The sequence below is a fragment of the Mesoplodon mirus genome, assembly GCF_964341445.2.
Source record: "Mesoplodon mirus genome assembly, chromosome: 1".
In the NCBI taxonomy this organism is placed as follows: domain Eukaryota; kingdom Metazoa; phylum Chordata; class Mammalia; order Artiodactyla; family Ziphiidae; genus Mesoplodon; species Mesoplodon mirus.
Genome location: NC_138976.1, coordinates 213,556,976 through 213,580,895, shown reverse-complemented (window position 1 = coordinate 213,580,895; position 23,920 = coordinate 213,556,976). Strand labels below are relative to the sequence as shown.

The 23,920-nt window shown below is 42.6% G+C and overlaps 1 protein-coding gene across 1 annotated transcript in view; it reads right to left on the bottom strand.

The window, feature by feature from the left end:
• The window catches only part of SHC3 (SHC adaptor protein 3), a 151,559-nt gene that overhangs the window by 86,878 nt on the left and 40,761 nt on the right, over window positions 1-23,920 (bottom strand). Inside the window, exon 2 of the mRNA XM_082629213.1 lies at window positions 21,038-21,108. Within this exon, the coding sequence (XP_082485339.1) occupies window positions 21,038-21,108 (71 nt within the window). The remainder of the gene's footprint in view (window positions 1-21,037; window positions 21,109-23,920) is intronic.

The window sequence follows — 23,920 nt, the reverse complement described above, 5'->3', positions numbered from 1 at the left end:
TCAAACAGGAAAACCAACCAGCATGATTGGAATGTATTCTGCTCTGTCATTAGGACCCAATGTAGCTTCTGAAGCTAGAGAAAAGGGGGTGAAAATAGTTTTGGGACGGGAATATGATCTTATTTAAGGAGAAACTGGAGGAAGAAGTGTTTCTGGGCAAATACTTAGGGGTCTAATGCGAAAGTGAGTCTCTGTGGTAAAGAATGCTGGGAAGAGCTGAGGTGGGACGGAAGGAAGGTGGGAACCCGAGAAGCATTTTCAAGAAGAGCACACACAATTTGAAGACACTGACTCTGAGGCTGGTGACAGGGTGATGTTATTGCCAAGGTAGGAAGATTGTAAAAGTAATAATAATAGCCCCAACTAACACTTCTGGAGAGTTTGCTAAGCGTCTGGCCCTGTTCTATGATTTTGAGCATATTAATATTTTAATATGGGAGGAATCATTATGATTCCCATTTTACAGGTGAAAAACCTAAGACCAGAGAGGTTAAGTGGCCTGTCCAAGGTCACACAGCTGGGAGGTGGCTGTGGGGAGTGGATCTAGTTTATAGCATAAGCCCTGGATGCTGGAAGAAATTGGACGAATTCAGACTGGGGCACCTGGCGTTAGAGTCACAACGAACACCCATCACCTAGGAGGGGATCAAATGTAAACTCACATGTGAAAGGAATTTGAAATAAAAAAGCAAAACACTCTACAAGTATAAATGATCATTCCTGTTGAAGCCACAGTGAGATGCCATGTCATACCTATCAGGATGACTATTATTAAAATAAAATTTTAAACGAAGCCTAAAATAGTAAGTGTTGGCAAGGATGTGGAGAAACTGGAACACGTGTGCATTGCTGGCAGGAACGTAAAATGCTGCTGCTGCTGTGGGAACCGGTATGAAGGTCCCTCAAAAAATTAAACACAGATTGACCATATGATCCAGCAATGCCACTTCTGGGAATATATCTATCTATCTATCTATCTGTCTATATACTATATATCTCCAAAAAAGCAGGGACTTAGGTATATGTACACTCATGTTCATAGCAGCACTATTCACAATAGCCAAAAGGTGGTAGCAACCCGTGTCCATTGACCAGATGAATGGATAAACCAAATGTGGAGTATACATACAGTGGAATATTATTTGGCCTTAAAAAAAGGAGGAAATTGACACATGCCACATGGATGAACTTTGAGGACATTCTGCTAACTGAAATCAGCCAGTTATAGAAAGATAAATACCGTATGATTCCTCCTATAGGAGGTCCCTAGAGGGTCAAATTCACAGAGACATAAAGTAGAATGGAGGTTGCCAGGGGCTGAGGGGAGCAAAGAATGGGAAGTGATTATCTAATGGGGACAGAATTCTAGTTTGGGAAGATGAAAAAGTCCTAGAGATGGCTGATGGTGACGGCTGTACAACAATGTGAATGTACTTAACGCCACTAGGCTGCACAGTTAAAAATGGTTAAATGGTTAAAATGGTAAATTTGATGTTTAGCCAAAATAAAAATAACAGCAATCATTGCTGTCAGAGCCAGACACCAAGGGGCGTGTGTACAACCACGAGCACCCTGGCAGCAGCCTGGCATAAAAGTGTAGTGTGTCTCCCACCGGGTCATAGGTGACTGAGTGAGATTCATGGATTTTAATCTTGTCCTTCATTCTGGGTATAATTAAACCTTCAGTATTTCCTGTCAAGTGCATCATCATTTTTTAATACATTTTTATGCCCAGAATGACAGAATTCCTGCCTGAGTCTATAAATAATTGAGCTAAGGCCCTTTCAAACCTAAATGATAACATGCTTCTCGTGGGACATCCTTCAGCACATCCTGTGCTCTGCAGCTATTAAAAGGCTTTGTGGGCGTCTGGCCACATGTCAGAAAGTGCTGCCTCAGATGTAAACAAACCACAGATAAGAAATAATGAATAACATCTATTTAGGCACATACATTTCAGAGGATCAGGGTCTACTCTACTACACGCACTAATGTTGAATACGGATGGATGAGAAAGTTGTATTCAGATGAAAACAAGAATTTTGTCAAACATACAAAATGTTACCAGCTAATAACTGGGCATGAGATGATTCTCAATTCCCCAAGAACAGGGACATCGTTACTTGCTTGTGTCCTGGATTCAAGGAGCCGGGTGGAGACTGCAAGGTAGAACCCATCCACCCCCAAGTGAGGTCTGTACTCAGACTTGGCTCCCACCAGATGTGAAGGGCTGAGTTAATTTCCATTAAGACCCAGTGAATAGACTGGAGGGAGTGACCTGGAGATAATATATGCACATAACATAAAATTAAATTAATAATATGAACCTGATTACTTAATATTACATTTAAGAAAAAAATGAAGGCACAAAACTTTGCATAAAGTGTGATTGCAAAATTGTGAAAGATTAAGGGAAAACTTTCCCTTCCTTTTTTGTGTACTTTTCTTTGTTTTCTAAAATTTCTCTGGTGGGCGTGTATGTATGACTTTTATGATGAACTCAAATTTAGTTTTAAGGTGCGGAGGTTAGTGTAAAGCAGCAGTTTTAATCCAGGGGACACTGGGCAAGGTCTGAAGATGGTTTGAGCCATTGCAATGTTGGGGAAGGGGGTATCTAGTAAGTAGAGCTCAGAGGGGCTTCTAAACATCCTGAAATGCACAGAACAGTCCCCACAGCAAAGCATGATCTGGCCCCAAATGTCAATGATGTCGAGGCCGAGAAACCCTGACGTAGAGACTATTTTTTGTTTCCCATATGGGACCGCAGTGCCGGGACTCCCACTCTCCAGGTCACCAGCAGTACCAGGGGTGTGTGTGTGTGTGTGCGCGCGCGCGCGTGTGTGTGTGTTTTCCCAGGAGGAGCCCATGGGTGTGCTCTTTACATGAGAGAAAGATGTCCAAGGAAGGGAGGCTTGGTGTGAAAATCGCTGAAGTGGCTACACCCACTCTCCCAGTGCACATTCAGGGAGCGCCCGGTGTGCAGGCTGCAGGGAGGGCCTGACCCCACCTTCACCGTCACCTGCCTGTCCTGCAGGTCTCAACAGGTCAAGGGGGAACAGGGGTGAGGACAGGCTGGGCCTCTGAGGGTCACAGGCAGCAGGGAGCATTTGCTGGTACTTCAGATGCTCCTCGAAGGGTCTGAAAACCAGAACCTCAGGATCTGCCACCGGCTTCCCTCCCCAGAAGGAGGGGCCCTGGGTTCTGGACAGAGTGGAGGTGGACAAGGGGTCCAGCAGCCACCTATGTGAGGCTGGTCCTGCTAAACTCAGGACCTGAGGAAGTGAGGATTGTTTTGTTAAAATAGAAGAGAGCATAACAAGGAGTGACCAGGACCTCACACAGTGTGGAAGACACTGCATGATGCAGCTGGGAGCCAGTGACCCCAGCCCTGCAAGGGGAGACTGCTGGCACAGGTGCTCCCATCCCAGGTGACAGGCAGAGTTACAAGTTCCACCAAAGGGGGCGCTGCAGAGACCCTGGGCCCTGAGGCGGATGCCGCAGAGACCCTGGGCCCTGAGGCGGATGCCGCAGAGCAAGGATACCAGCCAGGCCAGGTACCAGCAAGCAGAAGGAAGAGAAGGAGTTCATTCTTTTAAAAGAACACCAGCCACAAACCATGTCCCCCAGAGGAGGCAGGATCAGACTCACCATTCAACAATATGTCTCTCTCTCTCTCTGATACTTTAGGTATTAAAGTACATTAAGCTAAATTACAGATTACCTAATTGAATTTAATCCCCAGTGCTTAAAGGCTTTACTTCCAAAGGAGTTATAAGTTGCTAATCTGGAAATTATCCAACAAGTCTTCATTTTTCCAGGTTATAAGTAGAAAATTAAAATATGAAGAGAAAGGACACTATCCCACAATATTATATTCCAACAAAGGAAGCCAGGTCTTCTAAAACAAGTGCCTTCCATTTTGCTCAGCAGATATAGCTGCACTAATTTTCATAGAAAAGGCCCAGGGGGCCAAAAGGAAGGAGAAATTTAATATCATTTTTTCCACTCAGAGTTTGTCATATTAATCACATCTTCTGGGCTGCCACTATTAGCAATTTGCTTTTTCTGGTGCTTTATTTTTAGTCATTTCCCTAGATTCATGAAACTTTAAGATTTCAAAAAACATTGATTGAGCACCTACTATGTGCTGGCCCAGGGCCTAGGTCTCTTCTAGGGACAGCCTGTCGCCTTTGTGGGCCGTGAGAATACCTCCCTGAGAGCTCATCAAGGAAACTCAAACCCAACTTTCAAGATAACTTGGCTCAGTCCCCACTGCATTCAGACATTTTAGACTTTATTCTTTTTAAATAATAAACAATAAATATTGAAAGCTTTTAATGATGAGAAATGTTTATGATTCTAAAGGAGGAAAGATGAACATAAACTTTTATATACAGTCTGAACACTATTATATGAACAATGTGTATGAAAAATACCCCATCTTAACTCATCAAAGTTGACGTCATCAATATGGAGACAAAGTGACACCATGTACCTCCTAATGTCATGCACTGAGGACATGACAATTTCTATTGTTTACTGCCATAAATACATAACCTGAAATGAATCATGGGAAAACAACAGGAAAATTAAAAGTGACGGAAATTCTACAAAATAACTGACATGGACTCTTAATAAATGTCAATGTCAAGAAAGACAAAGAAAGGCTGGGGAACTGTTCCAGATTAAAGGACTCCAAAGAGACACAGCAACTAAATGCCATGTGCGAGCCTGGATGGAATCCTGGACTGGACAAAAACAGCTATGGAGGACATTACTGGGAGAACTGATGAAATGCGGAGATGGGGTGTAGATTCGATAATAGTGTTCTATCAGTGTTATAGTTCCAGATTTGATCATTGTGCTCTGGCTATGTAAGAAAATGTCATTGTCCTTAGGAAAGACACTCTTACATAGTTAAGGTCTAAGAAGCACAACATCTCCAACTTGTTCTGAAATGGTTCAGGAAAAAAAAATAGAGATTTGCAAGAATCCTGTGTCCTATTCTTACACCTTTTCTGTTAGTTTAAAGTCACATAAAATATTTTTAAATGCATAGAAAACATGAAGGAAATGCTACATTTAGTCAAATTGAAGATGCAATTGACTACAAAATGGTTCATATTTTATGTCTCAGAAATAAAGAAAAAAATGCATATTGTATGTCCCACAACTAAAGAAAAAAATTTGACACAACACTTCATCACTTAAAACTTTTCTTTTATACTTTCAGAGCACTTTTTTAGACTTGTTAATGCATAGATTTATAGATATATATATATAATATATATATTATATATATATATATATATATATCACTCTTCTGTATAGGTAAAAAGGAATAGGTAAGTGAAATAAATAGACTAAAATATTCCTCCAACCTCTTTGCATTGTGGTTTCAACACTTCTGAATCACATCTGATTCAGTTGTTGGTATCTGTGCATTTCTATGTAAAGTCATCCTCTGAGCCATCAAGAATGTAGGTGGGACAGCAGTTTTTAAAAGATCACTCCATGACTATTTCGGTATTTTCTTCGAAGCCACTGGAGCCTATTATACAAGAGTTAACCCTTGGCCTTTCCAAAAGGGCTTGGGGGAAGGATTTTGACCAACTCTGAAGACTCATGGTCCCTTAAATGGTTGGTGGACTGACCATTGAGGGTCAAAGTTGTCTACTTGAGCTGACATGAACAACAATCAGATTGTCAGGTGCTCAGCAATAACAGCAAACATACAACTGTAGCCCACTGGGCAGGAAGAGGTTAAGATACGACTAAATATAGATGCATCCAGATATCAGAGATGTTAAAATGTGAAAAGAGTGCATCTGAAAGTTGGAATGTGGTGCTGGGTTTGTGGGTAGGAGGTTACACTGCTTCTATACGGTCCAATTTTCTACCAATATGCACACATTAATTTCTTGGTGTCATTTTTATACCCAGAAAAAAAAAAGAATACATATTGATCTACAGAATAGAGTTATTTCATGAAAATTTTATGCCTGATTATTGTCTGTGCGTTCCCTATGTTTCCCAAGGCACAAAATTCTCCACCTTCTAGTTCAGGTCTAAGAAGCTTCTCTCATGTAAAATGCATTAACTGACCCAATAATTATTAATCAAAGTCTGTGAAGTGTAAGGAAAAGCCCATCTCTGATGATGCTATCAAAGGTCTTAGAAGTTTAGAGGGTTCTCTTTCCGAGGGAAGAGAAGGAAGCACAATGAATTGATTCTAAGAGGCACATTTTTTCATATTTTAACATTTCTGAAACCTCTGTGGGCCAGGCAGCAGTCATTATGTAGTTACCATTTCCTGCATATACACATCACAATTTGCAGAATGAGTATCATTAGTTTGAAAAAAATTTTTCAGAGACAATAGTGGAAAGACGGGTTTCTTGAGATATTTTATATAAGGTAAAATTCACTCTTTTAGATGTTCAGTTCTATGAGTTTTGAAAAGCATGTACAGTCATGTAACCACCACAAAATCAAAAGATAGAATATTTCCATTATCCCTGAAAGGTTTCCGCATGCCCTTTTTGTGGTCAATCCTCTCCCCCGACCTCCAGATCTTGGCCACTGGTGATCTAGTGATCTGATCTCCTTTAGAGGAGATCTGATCTAGCTTTACCTTTTCCAGAATGTCATATAAATGGAATCATATAGCATGCAGCCTTTTGTGTCTGGCTTCTTTCACTCAGCACGGTGCTTTTGAGATTTATCTATATTATTGCATGTATAAAGATTTTGTTGAACAGACCATTAGTAAGATAGAATCAGTAATCAAAAACTTCCCAACATAGAAAACCCCAGGACCAGATGGCTTCACTGGTGAATTCTACAAAAGTACAGGCCAATATCCCTGATCAACATAGATGCAAAAATCCTCAATAAAATATTAGCAAACTAAATTCAACAACCATTAAAGCATACCCCATGATCCAGTGGGATTTATTCCAGAGAGGTAAGGATGGTTCAACATTTGCAAATCAATAAATGTGATACATCACATTAACAAAAGGAATGGTAAAAATTATAACGATAATATCAGTAGATGCAGAAAAAGCATTTGACAAAATTCAATATCCAATCATGATAAAAACTCTCAACAAACTGTGTATAGAGGAAACATACCTCAATATAATAAAGGACATATGTAACAAACCCACAGCCAACATCATACTCAATGCTGAAAGCCTGAAAGCTACTCCAAGATCAGGAACAAGACAAGGATGCCCATTCTTGCCACTTGTATACCACATAGTACTGGAAGTTCTAACTGGAGCAATTAAGCAAGAAAAATATATGAAAGGCATCCAAACTGGAAAGGAAGAAGTAAAACCGTCTCTATTTGCAAATGACATATTATGTATAGAAAACCCTAAAGACTCCACCAAAAAAACCTGTTAGAACTAATAAAATTCAGTAAAGTTGTAGGAAACAAAATCAATACACAAAAATCATTTGTGTTTCTATACACTAACAATGAACTATCAAAAAGAAATTAAGAAAACAATCCCATTTACAGTTGCATCAAAAAGAATAAAACACCTATGAATAAATTTAACCAAGAATGTGAAAGATCTATACACTGAAAACTGTAAGATACTGATGAAAGAAACTGAAGAAGGCACAAATAAATGGAAAGATATTCCATGCTCATGGATTGACAGAATTAATACTGTTAAAATATCCATACCATATACAGCAATATACAGATTCAGTGCAATCCCTATCAAAATTCCAATAACATTTCTCACAGAAATGGGCGTGACACTACCAAAAAAAAAAAACAACTAACAAACAAACCTTTCACAGAGAAAACTCTAGGGGCACATGGTTCCATTGGTGAATTCTACCAAACATTTAAAGAAGAAATAACACCAATTTTTCACAGTCTCTTCCAGAAAATAAGAGGGAACAATTCCCAGTTCATTTTTTGAGGCCAACATTACCCTGATACCAAAATCAGACAAAGGCATTATAAAACAAAAACAAAAACAAAACAACTTGTGAACTTACATACAAAACACTGACAACATAGTAGCAAACTGAATCTAGCAATATATCCAAAAGATAATAATACATCATACACTGGAGGGGTTATCCATGGCTTGAGAGGTTGGTTCAACATTAAAAAAATCAATCAATGTAATTACCCATATCAGCAGACTAAGAAAGAAAAAATATATGAAAATCTCAATAGATGCAGAAAAGCCTTTGATAAAATTCAACACACATTCATGACAAAAACTCTCAGCACACTACCAATAGAAGGAAACTTCCTTAATCTAATAACAAGACATCCACAAGAACCCTATAGCCCATATTACAGTTAATGGTGGAAAACTAAATACTTTCCCTCTAATATCAGGAACAAGGCAGGAATGTCTACTTTCACAACTCATTTAACATTGTACTAGAGGTCTTAGTCTGTGCAGTAAGACAAGAAACAAAGAAAAGTAAAAGCCATACAAATTAGATAGGAAGAAATAAAACTGCCTTTATTTGTAGATGACATATCATCTATATAGAAACTCCTGAAGACTCTACATCAAAGCTATTAGAACTAATAAGTGAGTTTAGCAAACTGTGGGAAGGTTTGTTTGTTGTTTGGTTTTGTTTTTTAATTAATTGATTTATTTTTATTTTTTGGCCGTGTCGCATGGCACGTGGGATTTTAGTTCCTCGACCAGGGATCAAACCCATGCCACTTGCACTGGAAGCTCGGAGTCTTAACCACTGGCTTACCAGGGAAGTTCCCTGATTATTGTTTTTACCATGAATTTAATTTCTTTAATAGATACAGACCTATTATGTTTACCTATTTTTTCTTTAAGCCACTTTGGTAGTTGTACCTTTAAGGGAATTTGTCTATTTTATCTAAGTTATTCAATTTGTTGATATAAAATTGTTGATAATATTCCCTTCTTATTCTAGCAGTGTCTGTAGTATCTGTAGTAATGTGTCCTTGCTGTTACTTGTAATCTGAATTTTCTCTCTCTTTCCTTGACCAGTCTAAGTAGTAGTTTATCAATTTTAGTGCTTTTTAAAAAACACTTTTCAGGTTCAAATATCTTTTCTATTCTTTTTCTGATTCCAATTTTATTGATTTCTCATGCTCTTGAAATAGTCTAAAGGACAATAAAGCTTAAAAAAAACATAGATAGCAAGGTTCTAAGTCAAAGAAAAAAGAAGATTCACTATATTCAGACTCTGAAATAGAAGAAATTTTTAGGAATACCTTTTTCATATTACTTATATTTTCCTTCTAACAAACATAGAAGTATTATAATGATATAAATCTGTGTCTGCAAAATTCCAAAATAGCTTTTTCAATATATGTAAATGGAATCTAAGTGATGTGAAAGCATTGTGTCATATTTTAATAGGCAGTGCTTTCTTTTTTTTTTTTAGTGGTTATAAAAAAATGAAGTGTTTTGTATAGGAGATGGTATTTTAGAGTAGATGAAATATGGCCTGTGTCTTTAAAAGTCTAATACAATGTGCAAGAAGGTAAAAGCCTGCAGAGCAATTCAAACAAAGTGGTCTTATAGCTCAGGGCAAAAGCAAATACTTCTTGGGGCTGAATCTTTGCCCTTGAGGTGTGACAGTGGACCAGGAGAATGGGGCAGTGTGTAGGTCGGTGTGGTTGTGCAAAGGAAGCATAATGGGGAGTTATAAGAAATATATTTGGAAAGTTATGCTGGGGCAGGTCAAACAGAACATTGAATAACAAGTTAAAATTGTTTTCATTGTATTCTGCAGGTAGTGGATAAAACAATGAAACTTAACAGGAAGTAATATGTTTCAGGCACATTCAGGATTAGCAAGTAGAAAGAGAATTGAAGGAGAGAGAGACTAGAAGAAAGGAGAGAAATTATTCAGGAGGCTTCCAAGGGAGAATCAACAGCATTGGTAATTGAACAGGGAGGAGAGATGATATAAGACTGACTCCCTGGTTTCTACTTCAGGAGAATGTGTGGGTTGTAGTTATGACAAGCATTCAAGGAGACGTGAGCTGGACCTAACTATGGTAATAGAGGTGAGAATGGAGGGATGTAAACAGAACAGAGAGGCAGAGATAGGTTGCTTAGCACTTGGCAACTGACCGAGCATCTCCAAGAAGACACAGGTCCAGTCAGCTGCTAAAAATACAGGGCTGGACTTAAGAGAAGATCCAGAGGTACAGATACAGATTTGTGGCTTATATACCTAGAAGTGGTATTTAAAGCAATGAGATTACCAACAAGGAGAGGATATAATAAAAATGAAAATATTAGTATTAGTTAACATGCCTTGAGCCCTTCCATGTACTAGACAGCATGTTAAGTGCTTTTCAGATATTAACACAATTTCTTCTCAACCCAATGAAGAAGGTACCATTATGATGCCCATTTTAAAGATGGGGAAAGTGAGACACAGAGAACTTAAGTTATTTGCACAAGATCACACAGCTGGAATGTTGTTCAGCCTAGTAGAAGCCCGGATAATCTGACTCCAAAACCGGCAACACTAGCTGCCCTTGGCAAGGGCAAAGGGTTCCTTATGGAATGATATACTTGGGGTAAGTGAACTCAGAGAAAGAGTCAGAAAAGGAGCAATCAGAGGGGTACATTCTTATACAAATGTGCTTCTGGAATGAGTATTATAAATATACACCATACCAGATGGTCCTTAAGGAGAGTATGGAATGAATGCCACGTATTCATCTTATGGATTCTATTTAAACCATTCTAAGCCACCAAGCCATGGATGCTCTCCATTTTTTAAATTTTTGGATGAGTGGGATCACTTGAAAAAATGATAAATGGACCTATTTTCAAAGCTGTGGCTTCATAGATGGTAGTTGCAAATGGTTCAGAAGTTAAAAATAGAACTCTGGAACATTGCTTCTCAAAGTGTGGTACCTGATCTGGCAGCATCAGCACCCCCTGAAAACTTGACAGAAATGGAAATTCTCAGCTCCCACCCTAGTCCTACTGATCAAAAACTCTGGGGGCCCAGACATCTGTTGTAACAAGGTCTCCACGTGATTTTGAATTATGTCCAAGTTTGAGAACCACTGCTCTAGAAAATGAGATGATATGTGTATGTGTGTTAAATCTTTGGGGACCCTGTCCCAGGTCAGGACATATCTGTGTGGCCCCTCTATGCCCAGCCTGCTGGATTCTTCAAGAAATCCATAGTACAGTGGAGCCCAGGTTAGGTGAGAATTCCTTTCCATGTGGTGTAATATGGTAGAGAAGAGACAGAGATCTTCTGTTCCTATTGCCGTCATCCAGAGATATTAGCAGGCCACCTTGGGGATCACCCAAGGCCTCGCCCCAACCCAGTGCAGCAGAATCTACATGGCAGGGCATCATGGTAATTGACAAGTTTCCTGTTTCCTCTGCCTTCACGTAAAGAGCGACATGTCTTTACCAACCAAAGGTTTCACCAGGAGACACAGCCAGCTGCTAAAGAAGTAAATAAATAACCAAATAAACAAACAAACAAATAAATCTTGAGGCTTTGCACATGAGGCTCTGCAAAGTCCTCGACTAGCTCAGCTTAAACTCTTAGACACTCTATCTAACCCGTTTCTCTGTATTTCAATGATAACATTTCAATGAACTTATCCTAGCCACTTGCCCTTCCTAGCCACACATCCTGTGAGATCCTGGCTCATCTGTACAGTCAACTGGAGGTCCAAGCCCATGCCAAGCCCTGAGCTGCCTGTCCATGCATGCCCAGTTGACCTTGACACACCCAGCCAGTAGAAAGATATCTCCACCCAGGTTCATAGGAACAGGTCCCATGGTTGGAAGTTTTCATGCCCTTGGGCACTATGCCCTCACTGGGAGAAACAGCTACATAACTTGCACCTGATCTCCATAACCAGCTTGCCAGAAAATTACGATGATGGGGTCATCCTGACAAAGTGTTAACCAGTGTTTGAAATGAAAGGAGAAACAAGGAAGTAGAATAATGTCTGTATTTTCCAGTTTGGGAAAAAGACAAGAATCAGGCTGGTTTATTCCAATGGTCAAGGCGAGAAAAGGAATACGACTCACCCGGAACCTCTGGGAGAGAAAGATGGCACCTCGTCCTTCCCACCCAGCCCCCTCCACCTTACCCAGCCCACCCCGTCTCACCCCACTCCTACGCAGCCTTTCCCATTTCACAGCCCCTCACCCAGCCCACCCTTCCTCATCTCATTTATCCTCTCACCCCCCAGTCACCCCCTTCCCACTCCCCCTCTCCCCATTCTAACCCACCCTACTCACTTTGAGCTAGTTAAGGTGGCAAGGGCCTCATCCTGTCTACAAACTTTTCATATGAGAAGTTTCTAAGGACATTTTTATTATATTTCTTTCCATTATTTAGTGAAATTCAATGAAGTGTTGCTGAAGCACAGGACAAACATTCCCAGGATGAATAAAGCAAGTGGAATGGGAGTAGCACAGTCTTTGCCCCCAACTGACCCTTTTCCTTATGTATATTTGCCCCATTCATCCCAACTGGACTGCAAGTGCCTCATTTTCTTTGTGCCCTGCTCAAGGCCACCATGTCACTGTGGTCAGGAAAGGAGTTTTATGATTAACTTCAAATTTCCATCTTCCAAGTGTGCCCCCCCTGCCCAGTGTGTCTGGGGTTTGCCAGCACGTGTGGCTTCCTGAAGGATGCAACCCTCTTGATCAAGCAGCAACAGGAGACTCTTGATTCTAGAGTACAACTTGCTCTGGTTCCAGTCTCGAGTTTGCCACTTGCTGGCTCTATGATCTTAAGACAGTTTTTGTAAACTTTCTGATCCTCAGCTTCCTCATCTCCAAAATGCACACAACCCGCCTCCCAGGGATCCTGAGAGAAGACCCCACACGCTTTCACCACTATCTGAAATTATTAGGCGAAACGACCTGAAATGGCTGACATTTGATGACTTTCAACTACATAAGCGACAAGTTCATGTGGTTCACCTGAACACCCTTCTTTTGTATATGTCTGTGTGCTTATTTTCTCTCTCTGCTGTGGAAGGTTTGCTTTTATTTAGTGTTCTGTTCCTAATACCTAAACAGTGACTAGACATGGTACGTGATCAATAAAAATTTGTTGAATGAATGGATAACACGCTTAGAGCAAATACAGTAAGTATTCAATACTAGTGCTATTATTATTATCAGCAGCAGCAGCAACTGGCAAAGCAGGAAGGTAGAATGAAATACTAGACAATATTGGCTCAAGTGAAAATTAATGCCACGTTACCAAATATTTTATCTTTTTCATTAACTTCAGTTTGTTGCCTCAAACCAAAGTTTCTTTTCAGCTAGAAAACCTACCCTGAATGGAACTGACTGATATTGATAATTAGAGTAATATCAATCTGCAGTTGATATTATCATATACAGAAATTTGGAAAGGGTGAACTGCAAAATTAAATCCATGGTAAAAACCCTATCCAGATTTGCTGAATACCTACTATGTGCCAGGTGCAGCCCCAGAGTTGTGTAGGTCTCATCTCTAAGACTCTCAACAAGCCTGCTTATGTGGGTTCCATCCCTGTTCCATGGGCGTGAAACCATCGCTGAGAGGTAAGGAGAAGCTGGAATGCACCTCTCTGGTGAGAGGTAATTCTGGGCCAGTATGCAAGGATCCCTTTACTCACCTGCTAGGTGAGGAACCCCAACCATGTAAATATAGCTCTGCTATGTGGGTCAGCAGACTGCTGTCCAAAGATCAGGCTGGGACAGCTGCTCAGAGAGGAGGTCCCAAGAGAAAAATCCAATTCAGAGAGACAGGCCCAGGAGCTGAGTGATTGGAGCCACGAGCCTTCAGCCAGAGCTGTCATCTCGCAGCCCCCAGCCTACTCTGGGCTCCAGGGACGTCCACATAAGCATGGCCACGCTGCCTCCAGGGCCAGGGTCTGGCCTCTGCTGCTCTGATGGAGGCTTTTCCACCCTCTGCTCCCTACCACACCCTCCCTAGTACGCTCCCCACACCAAGTCTCAGGGTCTGCTCAGGGGACAGATTAAGGCACATACATGTACGTGTGGGTCTGGTCAAGGGAATGGCCTTGAGACCTTTCCTGTACATAGCCTTTGCCAGGTGTTTCCAGAAGTAATGTCTCATTTAATCCTCACAAAGCGGGTGAATGCCTCAACATGTATTAGCATGAAGAGACAGAACATGAAATTGAGGCCTATCAGAAAGCAGACACCCGTGTCCCTTTGTCCCAGGGCCCAGGTGTCCTAAGGCAGCCGGGCTCGGGGCAGGACCTCAGATGGGTGCAGACTGTGCCCTGTGTTCCTTCGCTGCATCCGACTCAGGCCCCACCCTTTGGCAGGCATTAGAATTACTGCACAGAGGCAGACAGGCAGAACCCCTTGTGGGGTCCAAGTGGAAGCAACTGCCTCAGTTTTATGCTTCCTTCTGGTCTGCCATGTGGTCAGGGGAGAAATTCACCAGGGGTTAAATGCCCCCTTCCCCAGGAAGTCCTTCCAGACTTGTCCAGGCCCCAGGGACCTTCTTCCACGTTTCTGTGGTACTTTTCCCATGCTTCCTGCTGCCTGTCCCACTGCCTTGTGACTCTGGGCCTCTTTCCCCAGTCGCGGTTTCTTGGGCACCTGTGATCCGTGCACCCCTGTCTAGCACATTCTCGCACGCAAATGATGACGAAGGAGGCACAGGGGCCCAAAACTATTCTGGTTGGTGTTAAGCCCTGAGTAACGATGTAGAAGTAAAGCGGAAGGACACAGCCTGCTTCATCCAAAGCCCGGATGCGTTTGCACGCAGGCAAGCTGGTGTTTTCAAAAAGAATTCTAAACTGAGAAAACACTAACTCCCCCCCCTTGCCAGGCCTCGCCCCCCTGGGGGTGGAAGGCTTCGAGAGACTCAGTCTGAAAAACGTGTTCAGAAAAAGTAAATTTAGAACAAGCCAGTGGGGCTAAAATCACAAGTTAACCAACCTGTGCTAGTCGAGTACACAGGGACGGGTGTGCAGGCTGTTAACACCTGCCGCTTTCCTTTCTAATCCTGAGAGTCAACCAGCCTCAGGGAAGACTTTTACAGATTTGCTCCTTTTCCTGGCATGTTGAACTTAAATCAACATTACAGGTGTTTATTTTGTAGTGAAAAAGGAATTCTCCAATACCATGACCGAGGAGTCTAATTGGAGAGTTCAGATCCGTGGAGCACCAAGGCACCTAAGCAAAAGTCAGCCTTGTTTTCCATGTCACCTGCCAGGCGTCAAGCACACATCTTAACATCCCTGATACGCTGGGTTTACAAACAAGGGACCTTCCAAATTCTTCCTCTCAGCCTGCAAAGTGAGAAAGCCACAGAACCAAAGTCCTGCCGGTTTGGTGCAGCATGTGGAGTCCATGCCACAGTCCAAGAGGGAACGATCACCCCAAACCTGAAAAGAAGATGTTCAGAGCCCCACCACCACCATCACCCTTCCTGGGTGTTTCCATCTTTCTACTGTTCAGGGTAGTGCCACCAGACCCCGTGTCATTCCCTGGACTGTGTGCAGTCCTCCCAGAGGCAGAGGTGTCCAACGCCTTACCTGCCTTTCGTCCTCTGCATCCATCTTCTGCCCTCGCAGCTCCTCCCAGGTGAATGCTGCCCTGAGGATGGGAAAGCCTCCACAAACAAGACAAACATCTTGTTAGTAAATATGGCCTTTGCCCAAACCACACCCTGTGCACTGCTCCGATCCCCGTGAACTGGTGATGAAATGGCCACACGACACAAATGTTTGAAGCGAGATGGTGAAGGGTTGCAGTGGATACGGTGTGGGGGGAGGGGGCCAGGGCTCCTGGCCCGCAGCCTGGTTGGCCCCTGTCTTGCAGGAAGTCCAACAAGGGCGCACGGTGCCGGAGGGGGGCTTCAAGTACACGAGGGGAAATGCACTGCGGCTGGGATGGCTGCACATGGATGAGGACGCGCGGGGACTGGATGGAGCTGAAGGACTGTGTGGTGAAAGGTTTTACCTTGGCCTTTTTCTCTTCTTTTTGAGAGCACTGAGCCGGAAGGGACTGGAGGAGTGAGTGTTAACCAAGCCTGCCAGGTCGACTCGGGGAAGGGAGGGTGGACAGAGTGGAGACGCTGCACCGAGGCCGTCTGACTTGCCTTCCTTCAGGCTGAGGATGGACCCCTCCATGCCCCCGACTGGCGAGAAACGCCCCTGCAAGCCAGGCCGCCATTCTCACTGTAGCAGGAGCATCCGTGATTCTGAACACCTCGTCTCTGGGCTCCCTTCTCCCCCCGGCCTCCAGGCAGTGCTGGCTATTTTGTTCAAACTCACAGCCCTGCAGCTATCACAGTGCCCAGCACTGTCAGATCAATTCCACGTGGTCACACATCTACCTTCTAACCAAAGTGTCCGCATGAAACATCAGACAGAGAAGATCCCAATGTCACAGCGTTCAGTCCCACTCACCAGCTCACGGCTGATTCTGTGTCCATTACACTCTGCCTCCTCGGGCTGTGGTAACATGAGAAGGTCGTGGCCAGGTGACCCTGAACTTCAACACATGTGCTAGCATCCGTGATAAAAGTCTCTGGAGACCCCATCAGTAGGTTGAATAAGAACAGGAGGAAATATTTTCCCCAAAGAAGAGTGTTCTCCTTTTACAAATTTTGAGTTTGGTTTCAAACCAAAAGGATTTTACGCATGTTCCTGGGGAATTTTTGAAAAGCCCCAATTCCAAAGCAGAACCCTTCAGAGGGTGGATGCAAAGCGGAATGCCAGGGAGTGGTCACATCCACAGGCAGTGCTGGCCAAGGTCTGGGCCAAACCAGTATCTTCAGGGTCATTGAAAATATGACAACTTTAAAATGAGGGAAACGAAAACCGTTAACTAGATCCAACTGTTTACTCTCTACAATTTGGAAAAGCAGGTTTGTCTTGGGCCCTGGACAACATTTTATTAACAGGAGCTCACCCAGGAAGTGTAGCAAAACCACGCACACACTGAGTGCACATGTCTACATGGGCCTGAGTGGGAAGCAAACTCAGCAGTTATCGGATGAGTCCAAGCGGTGCAGGAGGTCAGCTGGAGTCGTTTAGAACCAAAAATACACATCAGATGTTCATACTTGCTGTTGGAGAAGGACCACCTTGCTGAGTGCTCTGGGTTTAACTGCGTATATATTTATAGCCTCCCATGCCCTAAAAACCGCTTAAGGTGATTTCCAATAATAGATAAAATTTAACACGATAAATCAAATAAAGATTAGCAGATGGGATGGGGGAAAGAAAGTAAGGCCGTGCTATTCCCATGACCACAGCACATGGGAGCTTCCTGTCGCCCTGCAGCGTGGCCCAACAGCCTGCTCTCCAAGTGTCAGACCGAGAGCACGATCTCCCCGGAGTGGGCCCCATCTGATGAGGCACATCTCGCTCAGACGGGCAGTACAGTAACTCAGTTCCACCCCTCCCCCAAGGCAAGGTGAGAGAAGTCGCAGGAGAGGACGTCTCAGGGAGGCACAGGTTGTGGTCCCCATGGGCAGAGTGGCCAGTCGCCGGAGCAGTGGCCATCAGCGTTGTGCCACAGTCACCTCGTGTGGAGACCCAGTGGCTAAACTCAGAAGAAAGCCGAGGTCTCTGACTGACCTCTGACTGGGGAGCTGGGTCCTCTCTGCTTGGGACCCCCACCTTCCCCAGGGTGACACCAAGAAGAGACCCTCCCCCAAGGCCCTCAGGGGCTGCACAGCACGGTGTGAAATCTACACGGGGAGAACAGTCCCTTGTGGGTTTCAAGGACTGTGACGTGCTCCTGGTGGTGGGGCAGGAAGCAGAGTGCAGTTGCCACAAGCTCTAGAGTGACCCATCTTCAGCAGCTGGATTCCTGTATGGCCTTAACAGTGCCTTGTCATAGGGAGTAGGGAGTCTTCCCGGACAGAGGGCACATTGCGGGGAAGGAGCTCAAGAGATTCGCCCTCTGCGAGGCCATGCCGGGTGTGTGACCAGGGGCACGTTGGGAAGCTAGTTCTTCTACAGGAGCTATTTCTTCTTCTGGTGTGCGTCTGTCCCCTGGGCAGACTTTCACAAATACCCAGTCTCTCAACTCCTCCATGTACCCCACCAGCAGGCTGACCCGGGGAAGCAGTGGCTGTCGAGGCCACGATCTATATGCCCTCAAAGGCCCCCATGCTTGCCAACACACTTCTTCGGACACTGGGGTCTTGTGTCCCAGTACGTGTTGAATACAAGCTCAGGCAACAGGACGGAGCAAATACTTAAGCAAGGCTGCCCTTTTGCCAGGGCCTGTCCTGTGGGCATCCGATATAGAAAGTGTTCTATTTGCCACAACAACCATTGGGATAGAAATTAGCAGAGCTGGGCTCCACATACAGGCCATCTCCTCCACACGGCGGGCACTGATTACTGTGAATGAGTCACCAAGAGCCTCTGCCCAGAGCGCTAGGAGGGCAAGGCCATAAACAGTCACCATCAGTGGCAGCTCCCGGGTAGTTTTTAAAGTGACCTATTAGTTAGAGATCAGTAATCCAATGCTGGTGTGATTGCAAGCCCCACAATCAACCTGAACCCCGACTCAGGAACAGCATAAAACTAAACTGACCCCAACAAAAGGACATCTGGTTTGGCTGTCAGAACCTCTAAAAGACACAACTAAACCTTGAAATAATAGAACAGATGAGTAAGGATTGGTTGTTTTCTTATAAAAGATATAGATATATATATAGATATATATATACATATATATATATGTATGTATGTATTTTTATGAAAGGCATGGCCAAGAAGCTTTGGAAACAGGTTTTACTAGGGCCTAATATAACAATTACATTAGATTTCCCTACAACCTTTCACGAATGACTTTAGTATATAAAGTAAACCTCGGTGGTAGAGTTTAATCATAGGGTGTTTAACACTCAGCTACCACGTAGGCTTTAAAATATGCCACGTCTACAGGACATCATTGGGCATTCCTGTCCTGGGTGCAAAGGCTTCTTTCTGACGCTGACTTGTCAAATTGTTTCCTACAAGTGGTCTCTGGCTATTAACTAAAATAAGAAACATGTCACATGATAAAAATGAGGCAAACAATAGAAAGCATCATAAAGAAAAGCAAACATAGTTTTCAAAAATCTAAGAAACCCAAAAGGATGTATATATATATGTATAACTGAATCACTTTGCTGTACAGCAGAAATTAATACAACATTGTAAATCAACTATACTTCAATTAAGATACATAAATTGATTTTTTCTTAAAAGTCTAACAAACCCAAAGCAATTATGGTATAACCAGAATGCAACACCAAGTTTTCTGAGTCAAAGAATGGCACTCCACTTGGCCCATTACATTGCTGTACCTTTGCTGAAATCTAAATGGAGTGGGATTGGATATCTGTTCCACGGCTTTCTTCTACCACTACTATAGGTGGTCTCAAATAGTGCTGAGACCTTCATCCAAGGGCACACTGGGTGAGCTCACTGGTCCCCACCCACCTCCAGTCCTGAGGAGCAGGACTTGCTCTGTGCCCCTCGCAGTCCCCTCAGTCATTTGCATGTGCATCTTTCTCCCCCCAAACCAGGAGGTCTTGCAAAGCGGTACAGCCCAAGTTGGCCAGCATGCTGCATGTGCACAGCCACAGTAAACACTCAATAAATACATCAGAAGAATTAAACTGACATAAAATCATCTCAGAAGTTCTAATATCTATAAAGTGAATTCAGTAGAAATGGTTGACAATTCTCTTTAAAAAAAAGAAAAAACGCACCATACACAACACTGTAAATCAAATATACTTCAATTTTTTTAAGTTTTTTTTAAAAAAAACAACTGCCACCGCCCACAAGAAGGTGACCAGTGTCACAGGTTCCAGTATCCCCAGGCCTGTGGCCAAGCACTCTACCCACCCTGCATGGCACGTGCATTATTCATGGCTGGGATGAATGAATGATTGATTAAACATTCAAACTTTTCTTTTAAATGCTCTCACTTTAAAATACCATTCTTTTGCCTTGGCAATTTCCAAGAACCATTTTGTACAAATATGTAGAGATGGATTATTCCCTTGGTGTAGATTACTACTGTTGGTGTGCTCCCAATACGTGTGTCTTGAGTTGCTTTAGAGAGAAGGGGAACATCAACCCTCTGAACAAGAATTTCTTCAATGAGCAAGAAGAGGTTTCATTGTTGTACTTAAAGCATAGAATTGAGGCAATGTACACTACTGAGTAGCTAATTACTACCAATAATTGCTTTCTAAAGCTCAATCTTTAGTGTTTGGCTTGCTAGTCCAAAGATATCCAATAGAGAGATTTGAATGAAATAAAAATGAGGCATTTTCTGATATCACTATTTAGATTAAACAATTCCAGGACTGCCAAAGCAATATAAGCTCATCACCCTCAGAAATGTAGCTATTTCACAGACCCAGTCCTAGCTTTCTGGTTCTCTTCTTCAAGATGACTTGAAATTGGCATTTTTCTAAAGGTACACGCTCTACTAGGCTATGAATTTTTTAAAAACAATGTTCAAAAACAGAACTGACCCTCAAGAAGTTTAAAATCGAGTTGATGTTGGAGAATATATAAACCTGTTCAAAACCACTGACACCTTAAAAGAATTGGTCAGCTTTCTAAATGACTACTCCCTTTAAGATTTCTACTTCCAATTCTATGCATTTTATTCTCTATGTATACTGTTGGAAATTCTCTCTGACATCTTGATTTTCTTTTTAAAAAGAAATAACACAGTTCAGTAGATTTTAAAATATCAGTCTGGTCTTAGAGTTTCATTTATTAAAGAAGCAAACATAAACACTCCATTTGTCTGCAGCTTAATTATAAAAAGAGCTTAGAAGTGGAGAGTGTCCTTCAGGGGGTTTGTATTAAGACACACATGTCACAAACATGGATGAACACTAGAGAGACTTGAAACAGTGGGTCCTGACTACCTGTCACCAGTCGCCTGCACTCAAGGGGCAGACTTCCCCTCTGGAAATTTCTAGTTGTTAACCTCAGAAAGCATTCCTTTCCAAAGTAAAATCACAGGAGTCCATTTTCAAGAGGGCTTACCTGGTAATTTGAGTCCTCGTACTGAAGTCAAGTGACCTCATTGAGCGAAGAACTTCAATGCACCCCAAGTACTGCAAGGGGAGAAAACGTAAATCATGAGCACGGAGAACTGACATGAAGAGACAATCCCTAACTACAACAAGGCCATTTTGGGAGGCATACACATTTCTTAGCCACATTTTAACTTTTTATTCATGGTGACACTTGGTTCTGTTTCTATAAAAATAATAAAAGTAATAACTCATACCCATCAGCAAATACCCTGAGTGCTGACATTTGACACTATGCTTAACTTTTCTGAAACCCATTAGTATTTTCACTTTCTTTAGAAATACATTTTCGAAAACTTTTGTCATGGTATAACTAGCATGCTGTAAAATGCAGAAATTTGTTTTTTTCAAGATTTTTTTTGATGTGGACCTTTTTTTTAAAGTCCTTTTTTTTTTTTTTTGTGGTACGCGGGCCTCTCACTGTTGTGGCCTCTCCCGTTGCGGAGCACAGGCTCCGGACGCGCAGGCTCACGGGCCCAGTCACTCCGCGGCATGTGGTATCCTCCTGGACCGGGACACGAACCCGCATCCCCTGCACTGACAGGCAGACTCTCAACCACTGCGCCACCAGGGAAGCCCCTTTAAAGTCCTTATTGAATTTGTTTTATGTTTTGGTTTTTTGGCCGTGAGGCATGTGGGATCTTAGCTCCCCAACCAGGGACTGAACCCGCACTCCCTGCATTGGAAGGAGAAGTCTTAACCACTGGACTGCCAGGGAAGTCCCCAGAAATCTTAAATGTGTAAGTCAATGATTGTTTAAACATGTACCTGTCATGTAACCACCACCCAAACCCCAACATTCCAGCAACACATTTCTAGTCCTTTACAAAGCTTTTAAAGAAAGAATTTTAAAGAAAGAAAGAAAACACTATAATACCAACATTTTGGCCAACATTAAACTTCATTATTTAATAAATGTATTGTGGGTTATATGAATAAACTATAGATTAGCCCCAAAGGTGCTTTATTTTGGTTTACCAGAAAGACCTCTTCTGCATTATTTAACATAAATTTTCAGAATTTCAACTTACACATCTAAATTTGTAGCTAAATTTTTTATCAGTTTTACACGTGAAAATGTATGTGTATATGGCCACAGCTAAAGATATAGACAAACCACTAGAGTGGAAGGGATAGAATATTTGTGTTCCAAAGCCCTTGGGGAGTTTGACAGTACAGATGTTTTATACCAATGTCATTAAATTTAGACTTAGCAGGAAGAGGTCTCATGGTGTAGTACAGAAAAGACTGCCTTTGAATTATTCAGAAAGCCTCAATTTGAGCCTGACTCTGTCATATATTCTTACATAACTTTAAACTTCTCTGAAATGTGTATTAATCTAACGACTGCACAGTCACAGACTTTTTTAAATACTGTCACCTCCATCAGTTATGTGGGTACCATGAATGGTCACAGAGACATAAGAATTAGACGACCACTAACATTGCAGAGTCATGTGATTAAAATGACAATATCACAGAATCATGTGAATACAAAGACTAGCATCGCAGGGTTATATGACTACCTCCACCACCAAAGTCGAAGACTTATACAACATCATCACAAAGGTACATGAATACCATGACCAACATTGCAGAATTATGTAAATGCTACAACCACGTCACAAGTCACATGAAAACAATGAACAACAGTGCATGGTTATGTGACTGTCACCACCGCTATTATAGTTGTGTGGATGCCATCACCACCACAGCAGAGTTATATGATGACCACTGTCACTAAGGTATGTGGAGACCACAATACACTTTACCGAGTTATAGGATTGCCACACCGAACACTGTCACAGTTATGTGAACATCACAACAACATCCCAGAGATAGGTGAATACCACCATGAGCAACATTACAAAGTAATGTTAATTATTTCCACCAAAGTAATTACTTCCACCAAAGTGGCAAAGTTGTGTCAGTATCTCTCAGAGATATATGACTACCATCACCACCACCATTTCAGGGTTATGCAAATTCCACATCCATGGTCACAGGCTTAGGGAAACCCCATGACCACCGTTGCAGATGTGTGAATATGACAAGGCCACTGTAGCTCATCTGATTACTGTGCCCACTGTCACAGAGTTATTGAAGGCCACTTTATAACACTGCAGAGATATGTGAATACTACCAACACCACCGCAGCATAATGTGAATTCTGTAAACGCTCTCTCAGTTATGGGAATGTCACTACCTCACAGTAATATGTTAATGCCAACACTACCATTGTCATAGAGCTATGTAAGTTCCATGACCAAGTCCTGTTGTTATCTAAAGTACACCATCACCAGCAACACAAGATATGTGAGCAGCACCACAAATGTTGCACAATTATGCCAACACCATAAGAAGACAATGTCTTAGGGTTACAGGACTACCGTGATGAATTTCACAGCATCTGTGAACACAACTTCCACCAATGTTGCAGGGTCATGTGAATACATGACCTTTGCCACATAGTTATTTGAATACCACCTGTTGGGTTGCACCCTACAGGCCTGCAAGCCCTGCACTTGCCCAGCCTCAAGACCCAAGAAAGAGCTCAGAGTCAGTGACAGAGACATCAACAATTTAATGGATAGGGGGATCTTACAGGTCTGAAGCAAGGTCCTAGAGTGACAACCGGCCGCGTGCAGCAGAGGGCAGGCAGGACATGGCAGTAGTCTTCACTCCCGGGGGAGAGGGAGGTTACCAATTATAGGGGGAATTGACATCAGGTTGGCAATCAGTTACCAGGGAAACCAGCAGAGGAGCACATCCCTCACTGCCCCTTTGATAAGCTGTCACAGTGGAGATGCCCTGATCTAAATCTTAGAATGAT